The sequence below is a fragment of the Rissa tridactyla genome, chromosome 3 (assembly GCF_028500815.1).
Source record: "Rissa tridactyla isolate bRisTri1 chromosome 3, bRisTri1.patW.cur.20221130, whole genome shotgun sequence".
NCBI classification, from domain to species: Eukaryota; Metazoa; Chordata; class Aves; order Charadriiformes; family Laridae; genus Rissa; species Rissa tridactyla.
The window spans coordinates 123,059,526-123,078,060 of record NC_071468.1 but is presented as its reverse complement, the minus strand read 5'-3'; the positions used below and the strand labels follow the sequence as shown (position 1 = coordinate 123,078,060).

Here is an 18,535-nt window from a genome sequence, read left to right as displayed (position 1 = left end):
TGCTGCCAGTGAAGACTGTGGGCACTGTAGGGACACAGGGTGATGCTGGATGTGCTCGAAGCCCAGCTGTGCAGCACCTGGGGCTAGGTCATCCTGCTTTTTTGGCAATTCTGTTCCCTAGATTTGAGGACAGCCCTGTTTCCAGTGGCTCAGCCACCGATGATATCTCTGCCATCTGTGGCACAGACATACCATCAAATAGACCAAATGAAACAAGAACAGCAGCAGCAATCAGATCTCCTCTTCATTTTTGAAGCTTTGTTCTGTCTTGCTGCTAGAAACAGATGTAAAAATGTTCCTGTAATTATTGTCTCTATTTAAGCTGAGTACTTTGAAACCCTGTGCTCGTTGTGTTTCTTGGAGACAGTCTGCTTTTGCTTTTTGCAGACATTGGTGTACCCTCCTGGCACACCCTTAACACCTGGGAGAGAGATGAAGAGGGCCTCTCCTATGACCTCCGCTTTGCCGGTTGCCTATTCTGGAATATGAAGGTCTCAAAGAGATATCTCTTGATATCTCTTGCTAGATATCAAGGTCACAGCCCAGCTTTCTTATTCCAGCATGAACAAGGGGAAAAAAATAATTGAGGGCTGCATGCTGAAAAGACACATTCTGAGATTCATTCTAATTAGTCTTACAGGGTGCTTTAAACATAATAAACTTATTCCCAAGGCAGGGTGTGAAGAACTGGGCTGGGGTATGTGGCAAGCAGGGTCTTCAGCAGCTGACTAGAAGAATAGGAGTTAAGAGGAGCTGTGGGTCTCAGCAAGATGGGACATCATAGAATCCTGCAGACACTGAGAAAGGCTGGTGATACAGCTTTCAAAGCTGTGCTCCTCTTTTCCTAAGATTGAGCCCTTGCAAGCCTTGCAATTAAATTTGTAATGAGACTGCAGCAGGATAAACAGCTGTCTGACAGTGCTCAGTGCTGGCACAGAGTGCTCTCCGTAGCTCAGTGTGGCTACCAGCGTCGCTCTGCAGGTCTATGAGGTGTATGTGGCTCTAGAAAACACTTTTGTTCCCTTCACAGCTTTAGGGTAACCTTCTTCTCTGTCTCCAGGTGGTGGTGGCGGTGAATGACATCCTTGCAAACTGTTCTGGTTCATGCTCTTTCCAGATCAGCCAGGAACTGACACCCTTAGTCAGTGATGTGCAGTATTCATCAGGTAACAGGGCTTCATTTCTGAACAAAATGGAAAAAAATTGTTAAGTGAAAAAGATCTGCCAGATGCTGATGATTTTTTGTGTGTGTTCTTTTGGAAATTTCTGGTTTTCATGGCACTTGCTGGTAGGGCACTTCTGATCAGCTCCAGTCTTAAAATACGTAGCACAGACATGTTTTGACACTGACAAGAAGATGGTAAAGGCACAAAGAGGAGATAAACAGTGATAAGCTTGGTGCTTAAAGCTAAAGGTGCCACTTGTCTCAAATTATTTTTAACAAAAATTTAAGAAAAAATATAATAGCTGAACAGAGACAGGCAGAAATAGGCATTATGTATGAAGGACAATGAGAAATGATTGGTAGTGTACTATTTAGGATATCCTGATGAAGCTAAAGGTAAAACCTTTTAACTGTTGGTTGAAAGTAAATCCTGGGTATTGCTACACCAAAATTAATGAATTATCTTGTTGATTATATTCCTTCAGATGATGGGTCCCAGGCCACGGTAGTTATCAGGGGAGCTGGCTTCACTGAAGATGAGCCAGCCCTGCAAGTAGAGGTGAACAACACGACCTGCCACATCATAACATTGAATCAAACACAAGTGGTTTGCCAGAGGGAGAGGTTGCCAGTCGGAATCTACCAGGTGACACTACTGGTGAGACCTTATGGCTTCGCACTCAATGCCAGCACAGGAGAAGGCATCTTCCTAAGAGTTGAGCCAAAGCTGGTAGCTATCGAACCTCCTACAGCTTCAGAGATTGGTAGGTCCGAATGCTAGACGAGCTCTAAGAGGACATCTGCTTTCTGCTTTGTGCTTTTCATGGTGTCTTGTTTTTTCTGTACTTTCACTACCAAAGTCTTCACCTGACGAAAAAGGCATAATATGGCTGTGCAAATTGTGCATACCCCAAAGCACTGGGACAAGTTTCTTAGAGTGACAGACTTTCCTTGGTTCTTTGTGGAGGCAACCAGTTTCCCAACTAGTTTTGTTTGGGAATAGCAAGTTCAAGTGCAGGTATGTCCATTCCAGCAACCCAGATGGGTGTTAGTGTTTCATGGCTCATCTTCCCATATCTATTTGACACAAAGCTTTGTAGTATTTGAATTAATCTGGCCTAATTGTGAAATGGTTAAGTTTTGGTTCATCCCAGTCCCATTAAAGTGAATTCATATTCTGAGTAATAAAGTGGAAAACTCATTTGTGTTTACATATGAAACTGAGAAACCTAGAGAAGCTCAAACTGAACTGAAGCTTCTTCCATTTCCATTACCCCTCCTCTCCTTGAAACAGAAGAGGAAAGAAAGGGTGATATATTCCATCCCTGAAGACAAGAGCTTGGAAGATTTTCCACGGGACTCTGGGGCCAAAGGATCATTATGACTTATCTGCCCTGTATGTGACACAGATGAGAGGACTTCACCTGGAATTTCCAGCAAGGTGCCTAGCCAACTGTAGCTAAGCCAAACCAAATGCTGTAAAAGGCACCATTTCTTTTTTTGGGAGAGGGAGGAGTCTCCCCAACCCAATGAGAAATGTGGAGAACACTCTTGACGCACCTGGGTTGTGCAGTAAGGACCAATGGTCTCCCTGTATGACTTGTTTTCAAGCAGCTAGGAATGCGTCTAGGAACAACATGACCCAGGTCTACTCTGACAGTGAAAGTTGTCCAGATTTTGTCTGGAAATCTGCTATTTTCATTATTAAGGTGCTTTGGGTTCATGGTAACAAACATCACTGAGAGCAGGAGTACTGGCCTAGGTGCAGCACGAAGCTAGCTCAGGCGTGTGGCTTGGAGGCCTGACTGTGTCATGCTCAGCCACCTTGGAGCAGGCAGAGGCAAGGAATGACGGTCTGTGAACATTTATGTGGATGAGCCATGGGATGGTCTTGGGAGACAGTAGGATTCCTAAGCTGAAAAGCAAGAAGTTATGGCCACTTCTTTATGTTTTCTTGGGGTGCATGGCAAGAGATTCTAACTCTTTTCTTTCCTCTTTTTTTTTTTCTTTCCTCTCCAGTGGGAGGGTCGTACAGTACATAAGGTTGATACTCACTGCTTTAATTCATTAAAAAAACCCTGAAAGAACAAAGCCAGCAATGGCAAGTTTTAGTGCTTGGGCCTTGCTTCTCATTTCCTTCGCTGACAATCCAGTTCTCCCAATTACAGTGATCTGTCACCCATTAAAAAGAAAGCAAGTATAATGCTATCTTACATTACGTATGCCTTGAACATTTATAATTGGAAAGAATTACAGCTTCCATCTGTGTTTTTAATTTCTTCCATTTCAAATACCTCTCTTCAATCTTATCGTAAAGTGCACATATGCAGTATTTCATTGCATACGGATATAAGTGTAGATATCAGAACTTAAGAGCCTTAGTCTTTACACAACACACTTGGATTTTGTACTTTAAATCTGCGACTCCTTATCTGACAACTATCACATTAGACAAATGGTTTCAGTTTTGAGTTCTTGCTGTTTCTGGCTCTACAAACTTAATGTTACAGGAGAGGAAGCCAGGAAGCATCGCATACTTTGCTACACCAGGTCCCTCTTGTTGAAATACCACCAGTCTCAGTAGTACCGTGCTGGGAGTTCCCTGTGACCTAACTCTCTATGCATGGGATGCTTTTCTAAAGATACTACTGTGCTCCTGCAGATGGAAGGAGCTTGCTGTTAATGTATCTGATGGCTGCTGTTTGTCTGGTTTTGCTGCCAGCCAGAGAAAATCTAGATTAAATTTCTAGACTTCTCTGTTGCCTTAAAGAATTAGGAGGAAATGAAGCAGTGAGGAAAAGGTGCTAGGAACTCTGCCACCAATATATAATGACTTTACCATAGAAGTTTACTTACATCACACGTGAAAAGCATCATAAAAGTTCATCTGGTTTGTAATATAGACATACGAACACATATATATAAACACTGCCTTAATAAAGTTCGTGTCTGAACAGTCTGTCTGTCCAGCCATCGTCTTAAAACTCTGCAGTGCTGATAACTAGAACAAACAGCTGTAAGTTTCAAGTAATTTTTTTTTTTAATTTGTCTCTGAACCGCACCAAAGAACAAAGTACTGGTTGGAATTGCCATTAATGTCCATTTCTGTTATCTTTCCTGTTTCTCTTTGAAATGTCCCTGAGTCTTCCAGTTACTTGCAAAAGCGGAGGGGAACCTTGACTACTTACATTTGAATTGCATGCGGCAGAACGATCAAGCTGACATGTTGGGGATGGTCCTGCACGTGATTGAAGAGGCTCAGCTCTGGCTGGCACAAAGGGGAGCTGAGGTTGCTTAGTGCTTCACAGAATCAAACCCTCCGTGACTTTCCTCACAACTCTGCTAACTCACAAGCCCTGCCAAGTCCCCTTTCTAACCTAAGTTTCCTAGACACATGCTACAGGCTTTTTTGACAGCAGGGTGCTTGGCAGCTATTTGAACTGTGAAAGCACCTGCTGTGTTAAGCTCATTTTCCATTCTTAGTGCTTCTTCCTTCCTTCCTTATTTCATTCTTGGGCTGGGGGTCTTTCTAAGGGTGAGATCACAGGCCAGACCTTACTGGCTTAAATAAGTATGTCGTTAAAAAATAAATCAAGAAAGAAACCCAGTCCCCCTGTATCATGGACAAGAATTCAAATAATAGGCAAGAAGGATCTCTGGTGAAAGAGAGGAAGATAGGCACAGCAAGGCTGAAGCAGATCATTGTCAGATCAATTGAGAGACATCACCACCTTTTGTAGTCACCTATTAAAGAATCCTTTGCATGTAAAAATATCATTCTACGTCTTGAATGTAATGGAATAATTGGTTTTGTAGGAGGACGGAGAGTGGCTCTCAGGGGAACCGATCTGGAAGGGGTAAACTTGGTGTTGTTTGGATCTCATCCCTGCCCAATCTTTGAGAATGACCGAAATTCAACAAGAATTGAATGTAAAGTTCCCTCTCGGGTAAGAAACCACAAGTTTTTTGGGAACAGTCAGCAGCCTACAGGTCTTTCTGTGTTTTTGTGGCCTGAGCTATACTGGGGGCAGGGCAAACTAACCAGCCCATCAGCCAAGTCTTGATTGTAGGACAGTTTAACAGACTCCACCTACAGTTTGACCAGCTAAAATAACAATAGTCTGATGGTAATTTATGAAAACCAGTGAAACAGTCTGGAAAAAATTCAGATTTCAATGTCATTAGCTGAGCCTCACATAAACAAAGCTGGGGCTTTGAACTCCAGCAAATTGGCTCATCTCCACTTTCAGTTGTCTACTGGTAGATTAAACATGCCTGGCACCATTGCTCTCGCTCACATTGTTGAACCCTCTTCAGCTCCAGATCTTCTAATTTACATCCAGACCTCTTTTGGACATTATCCGTGTGTTGTGCAAAAACACGCCTAGGCATTGTCAGCAGCAGTGCTCTTTGCTGCATGGCAAAATTATACCTGGGATGATGCTAATAGTTTAAGTGGGGGGATAACTGTCTATGCGTACAACTTCTAATGTTTAATTTACTAGTACGCATATAGTAAATGGAAATCTGTGTAGTCTGGGATTGTTTTAAGGTTTCTAACTCTCTTCCTCCTAACTCTCCTAGATATCCTTTTAAAGTCAACGTATCTGTACACATTTAAGTAGAGTCTGATGTGTATGCAAATTTTGTCAATGCCCATGTGACTTAAGTATGGGAGAGGCAGGAAAATAGGGAATAAATTTTTTAGTTGGTGCATTCTTATCCATGACATTTTCTTCATTTCTGTTTCTAGGGGACAGAAGATGCTGCTGTCCATGTGACACTGATTTCTGGGTACCAGTCAACAACAGTAACCAACTTGTTCCACTATGATCCTTCCTTAAACCCTGCTGTTGTATCACTGAGCAGAAACAGAAGTGGCATAGCAGGTGAAAAGACAGGTTTTTGGCATTGTGTCTAGAAGTGTTATTGCTGATGGTCGTGAGGCAGAGGGAATTTAGGTCTTTTGGAGTTTGGTGATCTGACACTCTTTTTGTTGTGTTCATTTAACTTGTAGTCCCTGCGTTTCCTGCTGGTCCTGATCAGCACTTGTTGTTTTATGTTGGTTTTACTTCAGCATATGTGAGATAGAGTTGCCTGCCCTAGGCCAGTGTGGATGATGTCCACAGGATGTCTGGTGTGGTATAGTGCGCCTTTTGTGTCGTGTTTCTCTAACTCTGCTCTGAAATTAGCCCACCTATTCATTCTTGGTAACAGGTTCAGCCATGGCAAGAGAAATGAGCTCTAGAGGGTGTCCTTCTCCAGGATCCCAAAGGATTGATTATGCTTTGCATCCTGTACATTTTGGATTCCTGAAAGCAGAAGAGGCAACACTTGTCTTGCTAGTTTCCATTTCCAAGCCAAACTGTTTCTCCAGTTTGACCTTGTGATCCATTACTTCAGAATATAAGCGTAGACTTCATGGACTTTGTGGGGGCAAAATCCCGAGTAGATCTCATGTAGCATTTATCATTCCCAACTTTTGAAAGTTTCTATTTGGGATTGGGTTTTTTTGCTTATTTCCTTTTTTTTTTTTTTTTTTTTCCCCACAAGGTTTTGTCTGGGCGTTGGGAATAGAAGGCATTAATGCTGAATGGTGGCCACTTACAGACAAGTCCTTTAGGAAGAAGGTTTACTACATTTATGCGTGGCAACCAGACCCCACATTCCTAGTATTCGAGACAGGGAGCAAGGAAGATAGGAAGAAGACAGAAATATTCCTGCTTTCCTACCCACCCCACTCCCATTCCTCCAAGGATGCAATCATCTGATTTTTTTTTAAAAAATTATTTTCTTCTCTCTTTTTACAGCCTCTCCAGTGTGCATCTTAATAAAGCTCCCTCCAGCTCAGCAGTTTGGCTGGACTTGGTGGGGAAGCAAGGAGATAGGTGACTGCCAGTGATGAGATGCACTTCTTGCTGCACGCCTGGCATTTCTATTCCTTTCCCCAAATGCCCTTGTCATTTTCTATTACTCCAGAATGCATAAATAAGAGAAAACGTCCTTTATCATCTGAATATTATTCAGATACCGTAGCACCAAGGGGAGATTTTCCTAGCTGCAGGCAGCCCAGGTGTAAGGAATTCCTTAATGTTATAGTGTCTCGTGAATGGTGGTGTGGCTGAGTTCAATCTTCTATTCAGAACCTCCACGGTGTCGGCTTTTAATATCGTTTTCCTCCTATATAATAAAAAGAATAAATAAATTACACCGATGCCTTCCAGGCATCTAGGATTAAGACGATAATTGACCAAGAGTCCAAAGAGTTCGCATTATTAATACATTCAGCTTCACAGGCTTTCAAACTTTCAAACTTTATTTGACTCTTTGCACATAGAGAATTGAAAAGTACTGCCTTCAAGACCTGCTTAGAGGAGCTGGTAGACGAGGTGAGCTTTATACAGACTCTCCTGCTTTGTGAAAGGAAGAGACTTCTCCAAAACTGAGGCTGTGGAGCTGAATGGTGACTGTGCCTGCTGCGGAGGCTATGCTAAAGGCAAGAGAAGCTGGCCTCTGCTTGGGAGACAGAATTGCTACTCAGATCTGAATCTGTAGTAAGGATGCATCAACCTATAAAAGTTCATTTTGATTAAGACAAGGTGAGAGTGTAAAGCAGAAGAGTGCCTCTAGTCTACTGTCCTGTGTGGCTGGGATAACAGTGCCATGTGCAGCATTGCTTTAAAAATATAATGAGCTCAGTGAAGAAGAGGAGGAATGGGCAAAAATGAAGCTGCTTTGGGACAGCTGATCTTCACCAGTTGTTCTGGAGCAACTCTGTGGGTAGACAAGTGTTTTGGGCTGTCTGTCTCAAGGGGAAGGTAAACACATATTAATACCTTTTGCTCAATGAATTTAGGAAAGGGATTTGTGTAACATAGTGGTCTATGACAGCAGGGAGTTGGACTTGAAGACCCCTTCTTGTCCTGTTTATTTTTGCTTCTGTGCAGTTGAACCCACAACCTTCGGAGGAGACAGAAGGATGAGATTCACCCCCTAAACATGTCTCTGTCTGTGCTTGTTTCTTGGACGTCTTGCAAAGTCACTGAAGAGAAACATGCAATTCTGTGGTGGGCTTCACCACAGCTCTTTTGTATGTCTTCCTTACAATAAGATGAATCATGCCATAAAGGCTCTGTTTCTCTTCACTGGCTACAGATATAGCACTCAGTGAAAACTGGACTGATGCATACCACTCTAACTTTTTTTGATATTTCAAGAGGAGTTTAGGTTCTGAAATTCCCTTCTCTGTTGCTCTTGTCCTCTTCTATTACTGCAGTATGCACAAATATAGGAAAGTATCCTCTATCGTCTAAATATAATTTGGCTCACAACAGAGCTTTAATGGGAGAGTGCTGTGTTTCCTGCAGACAAGGTGATTTGGAGCATATGTGGGCATCCGACCTTAGATACCCCAGGAAATTTTCATTTGGCTGTAGGAGGCTGCTGTGAAAGTTAGATAGGTCTATAGTGCTGAAAAATGTGGTCTGGATTATTTGTCAGGGGTTTAGGAAAAATCACAGAACTCCTCTGCTCGAGTTTATGCGAGCTTCAGAAAGACTGGATTTGGCTTTTATCAGCTGCAGATATTTATAGGATAGATATTTATGGCACAGGGGCATGGATCCTATTCTGAATGTGTACCAGAAGGCTGATCAGTGGCTGTAGATTGTCATAGCCAAGTTCAGTGTACTAACGTCTCAGGACAACCCTGGTGGCTGGTGACCTTATCCGGGATGTCAAGGAATGGGTAGGATATGGAGCCATTGTGGTCTTCAGTTTTTTCTTTTGGGCTGATGGACATAACTGGACCTGTTCTGCCATGATGGGACTCCAAGCTCTTCCTCAGGCAATCATTACATGTGCTAAGATAACTGTTCCCAGAAACACTGAAATATTTTCATCCATTCCCCTCTGCAGGGGGGCATGAGCTTCAGATTGGAATATCCCAGTTTGCCAGCTACCGAGGATCAGATATCAAGGTGCAAATTGGGGGTTCGTGGGCACAGATTCAGGCGCAGATGGACCATGGTGTTAATGTGACACTTCCAGCCCTGGCTGCAGGATGGTACAATGTTTCTGTCATCATCAATGGCATTGCTGTGGCTTCAAACAGGTATGTGAATACATGTACTTTCCTTTAAATATAAATTATTTTCTCTGTCCTATTTGGTATCTTAGGGTTAATCTGAGAAGGAAGGTAAGAGTTTTCACAAATTCTTTACCTAAAGGTGAAATCTGCAGTGTGGTATAAAATTATGAATAATTATCAAGGCATTTATTGATCTGTGGAACCCAAGTCAGCAAACTGCTAATGCTAGTCAATTAACTCCCCTTGGATCAGTAGGAGGCAGGAGAGAAACATTTTTAGAAAAAACAGTTGATTTGATGAAAAATGCATATTCAGGCAATCAAAGATATTCACGGATTCAGGTCAAATGCAGATAAATCCTGCTGTAGGAAAACAGCAGAAGAAAAGAAACACTTTTCACGAGAAAAACAAAAGCTAGTTTGAAAAATAAAAAATGCTTTGTTTGGAGAATTTTTAAATGATGCTATTTCCATCTTTTAAGGTGACACTTCAACTTCACGCCTAGATAAATGTAATGTAAATGAATTAAAATGTGGGGGAAAACCAACCTGAAACTGGGATACAACAAGCAACACAGATTTGTTCCTTGGACATGCAGGTCTCATCTGTGGCAGATGCTAGAAATGACCTGAAACAATTATAGTGGGGAGAAGGAAGAAACTTTTATTGCTCACAAACCACCCTAAGCTGCTTGTTGCATTAATGAACTTCAGAAGGAGAAAGCCTGCAATTGGTGGGATGACACTCAGGGATTCATCCTATCTGATACTTGAGTCTGTTAGCAGTACCACCACTTTGTCTCCAGAGACAGAGAGTGGAGGGAGATGGGTCATCCCAGGAGACAACTCTGATCTCTGGTGGGCTGGATTGCAGGCTTGGGAAGGTCTACTTCTCCAATATGTCTTTTTAGGGCCAGGGTTGTTTTTGAAAGGAGGGTGATGTGGAAAAATAGATGTAGGTGGGACAGAAGCAGAGCTACTGCCTTATCTGAGTGGGCTTCAGGAGGCTGTGTCTGGGTTTTCTCTTGCTGCAGTTACCTCTGCTGCCAGGTGGGAGGATGTAAAGAGGGAAGGCAGGTGGGACACTTGCATCTCCTGTCTGTGGGCACGGCTACAGTGGGATCTGATTGGCAAAACTCCCCTCATTCTTGCTTCATTTGATGGGCAATTCAGTTGCACCTCAGGGACTAAATTTGTCTCACAGGTTGCCACTTGATAAGTCAGTGTTCACAACAGATGTAGCTCAAATCACATGCAAAAATTTGGGATGTGGGGCAGTCTTGTCACTGTGGCATTGAACAAAGGGGAAGTGCCCAGTGGCTCTTTGGCCTTCCAACCTAGAAGGAGTTGTAAGAGAGCATAGAGCTACAGCAGGAAATAAAAATATAAATAAAAACACAGACCTCCTTTCTGTGTTTCTTGTGTTTTGCAGGGTCGAGCCGTTAATCCAGTACCTCTCCGAGATCTTCAGCATAGAGCCATGTTGTGGCTCCTTTCTGGGTAAACAGCGTCGGTACATCTGCAGCCACTTATGAAGGTTAAAGGGATCAAGGGCAGAGTTTTCCTGCAGGAATGGAAAGGGCATCCCATTTTACATCATTTTAAATGAGGGTGTTTAAAATCTGTGACCCTTTATTATGCAGACATCAACTGGCAGACAGCAGCAGTCTGGAAAAGTGAGATTGTAGTGAGCATCCCTCAATCTGGTTGGCTGGCTCAGGGGTCCCTGTGCTTTGAATTTGATTTCCCCAAGTGTTTGCTCGTGTATCCTTGCATGTTCCCATTGGGAAAACAAAGCACGCCCACACCTGACTCATCCGTGCTGTTTCTTTCAGTCATTACGCCTCCATGTTTCAAGGCTTTCTGTATGAAAGTTAGGTGGAAAGCAGGGTACAATTGTGGTTTGAAGCAAGCAATTTCAAGTGATCCCAAAGGGGACGTTCATTTCTGTTAAGTTGAAAAGACAAAAAAAAACCCCTTTTTCGATGTTAATTTTAATCAAAAGTGAAATATTTATTAATCCCATCCCAAGCTTTTAAACAATGGAAATAAGTGTGTTTCAGAGCAAAACATCACTGAATTAAAGAGAAAAGTTTTACTTTTAATCTTAAAAAGCAGATATGGGGTGGTTGATTTATTTTGTCATTTTGCTGGGGGTGGGGGAAAATTGAATCCCTATAGTGAATTTTACATGGGCCTTTAGAAACACTTTTATAGAAGACAGAGAAATTCTTCTGATGCAATCTCAAGTCCTCCACAGATTGCTCTTTCAGGCTCACAACACATTTAAAGATACAAAAACTCAGAGGCTTTGTGGTTACGTGATTATTTCAACAGTTTGTGAGGTGCTCAAGCCTAGAAAGATGTGAATGCGGATAGAGCTTGAAGAGCAAAGGCTATCAGTTTCGACAATTAAGCTGTACTAAAAAAAATAATTACTGTACACTTCTTTTCATATTTAAGGGTAAATTGAAATTTAAATAAGAACTGATTAACTCTTTGACTGTAGATTTATGAATGGCTTAAGCTGACTTAAAATCTCGTCGCTGCAAAAGGCACCAGTCTTTCTCCTGCCTTATCTCTAGTCTTTTGTTGTCTCTAACCACTTGCATGGTCATCTGGATGAAGGATTTGAGCTGACTCCAAAGGAACCCCATTATAAACCACCTTATTTTTCTGCCAGATTGTGGGAAAAGGAAGGGCATGGGCTTAATGTATAAAGAGGGTGAAGCAAGGTAGGGCACCAGGAGTGCCATTACTGCAGACTAAAAGAAGATGGAGGGAGGCTTCAGCTGGGCTCTGGGCTTGGAAGCATGAGATTAGCCTGAGAATGCTGGAGGGTTTGCATTTTTATGATTATCACTTCCTAAAATATGAGCTGCTGCTTCTTCAGTGCTGCCCTTATTCTCAGCACCGTGGGAGGGAGTGCAGGTACCATGGCTTTGCAATGTTATGTACATCCAGACACCAGGATTCACACTTATTCCAGATAATTAGCACCTGCTCTCAGTGGCCAGGGTGGTAGCAGAGCCTCCCAAGGCTGCTGCTCTTGTCATTGTGGAGAGGGACGCTCCAGTGCCATGTCTTAAAACAACTGTATGGCTCAGACTAAAGATAGCCAGTCTCCCAGAGTGACCCAAAAATAGGATGCCTTAGGAAGATGAGTGGAGCAGTGTATGATGATGCTTCTCTGCAATAGTCTTACAGCTTCCAACACTAGACACACAGACAGCTCCAGCTGAAGGTCATACCTTTGTGTCTAACCCTTCCTGAAGTGCTTTTCCACATGAATAACCTTCTTCGTTCACACCAAGAGTCTGTTTTCCCATTTGCTGTCTTCTGTGGTCTTAAGTAGATGCCCAGGGAACAAAAACCTCCAAGAAACCAGAGGAGAAAGGAAACAGCCTGCCTCCCTCCAGTCCATGGATAGGAAGCCCTGGTCAGAGTTGCTTCTGACAGTGGAGGGGGAACTGCTCTTTGTGTTCTACCCATCTTAAATGGTGCAGACTGGGAGCATATAAGTAGGGGAGGGCTTGAAGCTGGAAGTATTCATCAACGTATCGGCTTTTCTGGTCAGTGAGCTCCTCAAGGGCAAGTGACCATTAGTTCATGGCAAATCTGGCACTCTGCCTGAGCAGCCAGGCAGAACTGAAGATTGAAGGAAGATCTGCGGTTCTGGCTTTTTGTTTGAAAGCAGTCATACTGTGTTCTGTACTCTATGCAGCAGGACCAAACCATCTCTACCACGTCCCCCCCTGTCTGTACAGACAGTCCCATTCCCTGAAGAGTTCAGTCCCTGTTTACTTTCAGGGGTCCTCTCACAGCAGCTTCCTCCAGTTCTGTGGTGGCTTTCTACTGTCATTTACTGTCACTAAGGTCCGTGGGTATGTGATACCTTAGCCTCTTGTCCACGTAGGATTATCCTGATACATGCCTACTATTACCTTTATCTGTCTTGTTCCAAAAAAAGGACTTGAATTTCCTTTTCCATTCAACCTAACTAAGACTGTCTGCCATGTTTATCAGCTTTATCATGGTTTGTGATTGTTCACAGAGTCGTTAATTCCTTTACTGTACATAATGTCCTTCTTCCTTATTTTGTTTTACTTCTAGGTGGAACACTGCTCACGATCTCTGGAGTGGGCTTTAGCCAGAATCCTGCCGTGGTTTCTGTTTCACTGAACAGGCAAACCTGTATGGTTACTCACTTGGAAGAAGAGACAGTTTGGTGCCTGACCCCGCCAGCTGCTAATTTGTCTAATGAAGATTCACAAGACATCTCTGTTAGAGTAAACGTAGTCATCAGCAGTGGGTCATTTCAACATGTTCTCTTTGCAAAAAGGACCACAACCTTTAATTACCAGAGAGCTTTGACTCCTCTTATTACTGTTGTTGAAATGGAAATCACAGATAGCAGCCTGGTCTTGAGCATCCAGGGGGTAAACATCACTGGATCTGTGGCTAAGCTTGGTCATGGTGAATGTGAACTTGAGTTTCAACATGACAATAAGTCTGCAATGTTCTACCAGTGCTCTTTGCCACTGAGCAGCCTGGAACCTGGAACTTACCCCATCCAGGTTATCCAGAGGCAGCTAGGATATGCTCATGTGACAGCAAGGCTGCAGGCCCTTATTGTAACTCCTCGGATAACCTCCATATTCCCATCACAAGGATCAATCTGTGGTGGGATGTTACTCACTATATCTGGCATTGCTTTAAAATCCAGGAGGAATTTGGTACAGGTCAGCCTGGAGAGTAATTATTCCTGTGAGATCCAGAACTCTGATAATGATGCCATTAGTTGCATTGTCTTTCCAGGGGCCCATCCTTTGCGTTATCAGTGGTTGGCTGAGGCATCTTGGGCTCTCAATGTCACAGTGATTGTCAATGGCATCAGCAGCGTCTGCCTTGGAGACTGTACACTCCACCTTCATGAGCAGTGGACCCCCGTTGTAGATCTGGTGACCTGGGAAACTAATGGGACATTCACCTATGTGATGATCAAAGGACAGAGGTTGGCATGGCCAAGTGACAGCCCCGTGGTACACGTGAATAACCAGGCTGTCTGCAAGGTAACTTTTTGGAACGAGACTAGCATCAAGTGTCGGACAAACTGCATTGCCCCAGGGGAGCACAACATTTCCATATCCACCAGGAAAAGTGGGCAAGCTTGCTTCAGAAAGGCGTCCAGCATTCTCACCGTCCTGCCTCAGGTGTATCGGTTTTACCCACAAAACTTCAGTACCAATGGTGGAGGCCTGCTTACCTTAGCAGGCTTGGCACTGAAAGGAAAGAGAATGACTTCTGTTCTCATTGATCATCAGCCTTGCCTTGTTATCAGTGTCACCTGTGTAGCTATCCAGTGCACGGTGCCTCCAGGTAATGGGACTAAGGCTTTGAGTCTAAAAGTAGATGGCATCTCCTATTACCTCGGAAGAATAAGTTACAGCAAGGAGTTTACCCCAGTTTTCCTTTCGCTTGTTGCAACTGGTCGCCTTTTAACGATGACCGTATCACAGATCACAGAGAGGGACACCATCTATGTATTTGTTGGAGACTTTGCTTGTAGTGGTGTCACCATCACTCGCTCCACTTTGCAGTGCTCAGCTCCTCTGATCCCTGTTGGTGAGTACCCTGTGCTGGGCCTGGATGTCCCAAGGGGCTGGACTTCCTCCAACCTGATGTTCATCTCTCAGCTGATGGTGACAGCTGTGCATCACAACTGGGGTAAGTCACAACTGGGGTAAGTGAAGACTTATTGTAGCTTCTCCATGGGGTGCAATCTGAGGGACTGTGGTGACTGGGATTATTTTTTTGGTATGAAAGCAAAAATGATGAATTAAAAAAAAATCCTTGTTGAGAGTTGGCTGTCAGGCTCTGTCTTAAATATCATTTTTTGTCCTTTTCCAAGGTGGCTTGCATGGAGGAGCAGTGTACCTGCGTGGAACTGGGTTTTCCCCAAGGAAGACTTTGGTTACAGTCTGTGGCACCCCCTGTGAAATGTTGGGCAACACAACGATGACTGACCTGACCTGCCTTGCCCCACACCTACACGGTCAGCTATGACACAAAACCTCGCACTGTGTTAAAAACATACCCTAAAAACCTATCTCGACCTAAAAGTGGGTGGTCCCAGTGTATCTCATCCCAGGGGAACAGAGAGCAGCAGCAACCCTGGAGAGGAACCAACATAGCATTGACTTCGGGTTTTTGAGCTCAGTCCAAAGAAAATTGTTGTCAGAGGGAGTTTTTGTGTCAATGGCCATGGGCTTTGGACTAGATCCACTGTGCGCCTGTGGCCACATATGCTTTGTGGGTGTGTATGAAGTGTGCATAACGTCAGCAATTCCTTGTGGCAGCTATTTCTTTGGGAAAACTCTCTCATATAAAATGTACGTGAGGTCTGTAGGGTTGGGTACCCAAGCGCCTCTTGGCCATCATGATCATCTTAATGAGATGAACTCCCTTAAAAGCCTTTTTTAGCGTGGCCCCATACGTTTTCTGTTTTGACTGCATGGGGGGACAGCTTCAGTGGGGTAAGGGGGTGGAAGAAAAAGGGTGAGTGACTGGGAGGGTGAATAAATGATGTACTATGGCGAGTTCATACCTTTGGGAAGCTGGAGATGAGGATTTGAATTCCTTGAGAGGAAGATGGGATCATCCTATGGCCAGAGCATCCTCCGTAACTGGAGAGAGACAGCTGAGAATGATGCCATGATCTCTGGCTCTATCAAAGACAGAAATAAACCTGCCTCAATTTTGGAGGAAACTCTTAAAAATGGGCATTTTCTGGGACAAGATGCATTTCCTCCCTCTCATACTGGCAGCACAGAATTAGGCTCCTAAGATTTGCAAAAAGCGGGATTTAAGACTTTTAAATCTCACTCTGAGACATATGCCATTCTGCAAGCGCTAAGCACAGAGCAGCTACCTTGGTACTGCAGCATTGCAACATGTGGTAGCATAACGCTTCATCCCCTTCTTAGCTCTGATGCTGGGAGAACATCCTGAGATCTACAGAAATATTTGCTATTTGGTGGCCATTCAGCGATCCATCATCCAGGTGACCAAAGATCCATGGCCACTTATTCTTTGTGGACCTGGAAGAAAGGTGGCAGTGGGAATGTCCATCAGGGCAAATGGCCAGGGTTTTGCTCAAATGTTTGTGGAATCTCCATCCTCCAAAATAGGCAGAAGTTGACTAGATTAGCTGCTAAGGAGCCACTCCAGTGTGAAATTTAATGTTCTTTTGAGCAAGGGTTGGGACAAGAGGCATCCAGGGGTCCTCTTCAGCCTCACTTATTCCAAAATTCTAAATTTGCTCTTGTCATTTTGAATGGTTCCTTTCCTCATCCATGAAGAATGCTAAGAAAAATGGAAAGTGGAAAAAAAAAAAAGGGTTTTAAACCCAACCACAAATACTCAAAAGAAGTCACCAAGAGCTTTCAAGGGCTCAATTTTCTTTGCTTTAAACAAGATACAGACACAGTCCACAGAACTGCTTATTATTATTAATTATTATTATTAAAATTATTATTAATTATTATTATTATTTAAACAAGAGAAAATATATGGTGCTGGAGTGCTGAAAAGAAAAATAATCAGAGCACAAAACAGGGAAGTCTGGTTATTGCAGGAAGAATAGCAGAATGAAATGTAATCAAATTGATCCAAACTGTGAAAATACTAATAGCTATGTTCAAAATTCACTGAGTGGTAGACGGCAGAGGGAGCCTGGGGAAAACCGTTTTACAGGCAGGATCACAATACTTATTGCTGACACTAGATGTCAGCAAGTGAACGCTGATTGCTGCCCGCTTGCTGGTTGCCTTTCATGGAGAGAAGATGCAAAGGACTCGTTGCCTCACTAACCAAAGGGACACAGGCGCTATTGCTTTGAGGCCAGTTACCAGACTTTCTCCCCTACCCTGGAATTTGCAGTGTGCAGCCTTCAAATCTCACCAGTCGAGTTGCAAAAATGTTTCTCTGTCGATGAAGTATTTGCAGAAAAAAATTAAATTTTTTGCATTTAAATTGGAGACTGCTTAAATCTGAGTGTTTGCCAGGTTACTTGTACTCCCTGAGACGGTTGTATTCACCCTTTGTCCATCCACATGTGGCATCCGTGAATCTGTATATCAGCAAGATGATTTCCAGACAGCGTCCCTCCTAATATTTAAGGGATTACAAACCCCTGCTGTTTAGGGCGTGAGTGGATTTATTAGGAGCAGTTAGTCCAGTCTTACCTCGTGGTTTACATGCTGCTGTTTGCCTGGGGAAATTCGCTACTTGGCACTCGCACATCCAGTGTTCAGACCTTTCTTTCACAGCCTCGGCCACACGGGAGAGGTGGTGAAGTGACTTCGGGGATGCAGGACCATAAGCCATGAAGGAGATGGGAGGGATAGGTCTGTGGTGCCCCAGGGCTCCTTCGGTGCAGAGGCTGGTGTGGCCAGGTTGGATGCTTGTCTGACATTTCCTGGCGTTGCTTGTGAACCAGGTGATGAGAAGTGAAGAGTTCAAGCTGCATTTCTTCTGTTACAGCGTGCTGTGAAGCAGAAACACCTCCCCTCTGGCATTGGGGGATGTCAGGTGGCAGCTCGCCTCCCTGGGGTTTCGGCGCTAGGTCATGTTGTGTCTGGCCTCCTTAAGATTAGAGAAGTTCACGTGGGAATCCACAACTGGTCCATCTAGCCTACTCATGTGATCAAATCCGCAGGGCAAGGCTCTGCAGCTAGGAAATGTGACTTTTTTCCCCACTTAACAGATGCTTTTCTAAGACATGAGGAACAACTGGGCTCATCAGGATCCATCCATAAGCCTGCCCCATGGAGTCTTCCTTAGGAATGGGTGTGGAGCGGTGTTGCACCAAGGTTTTGGTTTGATCGTTGACAAGAGCTGGGCATGCTAAATACTGAAACACGCTCGATCCAGAGCACGAGGAATAGGAACGTTAACCTAGAGTCTTTCATAAAAGTTGTTGTCTTTTTCAAGCTGCAGAAAAATCAAATTAGAATAGAGCTAAAATTCGAGCTTCACCCTTAAAGCTTAAGAAAATTAACAAAATTAAATAAAATTTAAAAAAAAACCCATACTCCCTTCAAGGAAAACAAAAACAAAACCAAAAAACCCAAACTAACCCACAAGTCTTTAAAGGTCTGGTAAAGAGATAACTGGCTTGATCCCGAGAGCTCTCCCCTTCTCTTGTTCTTGCTTTGTTACTCGTGTTGCAGTGCTGTTGATGAGTGCAAATACATCTGTGGATTCTGTTCAGCTCAGGTT

At 43.6% G+C, this 18,535-nt stretch overlaps 1 protein-coding gene across 12 annotated transcripts in view; it reads left to right on the top strand.

Moving 5' to 3' along the window:
• PKHD1 (PKHD1 ciliary IPT domain containing fibrocystin/polyductin) overlaps positions 1-18,535 on the top strand; it is a 278,406-nt gene that overhangs the window by 35,589 nt on the left and 224,282 nt on the right. For all 12 annotated transcript variants that reach the window (XR_008465473.1, XR_008465472.1, XM_054195531.1 and 9 more), the window contains 8 exons: positions 1,061-1,166; positions 1,651-1,929; positions 4,982-5,112; positions 5,919-6,054; positions 9,083-9,278; positions 10,686-10,753; positions 13,367-14,980; positions 15,165-15,308. Coding sequence is in view for 10 of the 12 variants with exons in the window: in XM_054195531.1 (XP_054051506.1) it covers positions 1,061-1,166; positions 1,651-1,929; positions 4,982-5,112; positions 5,919-6,054; positions 9,083-9,278; positions 10,686-10,753; positions 13,367-14,980; positions 15,165-15,308 (2,674 nt within the window). In the remaining 2 variants the exon portion in view is untranslated. The remainder of the gene's footprint in view (positions 1-1,060; positions 1,167-1,650; positions 1,930-4,981; positions 5,113-5,918; positions 6,055-9,082; positions 9,279-10,685; positions 10,754-13,366; positions 14,981-15,164; positions 15,309-18,535) is intronic.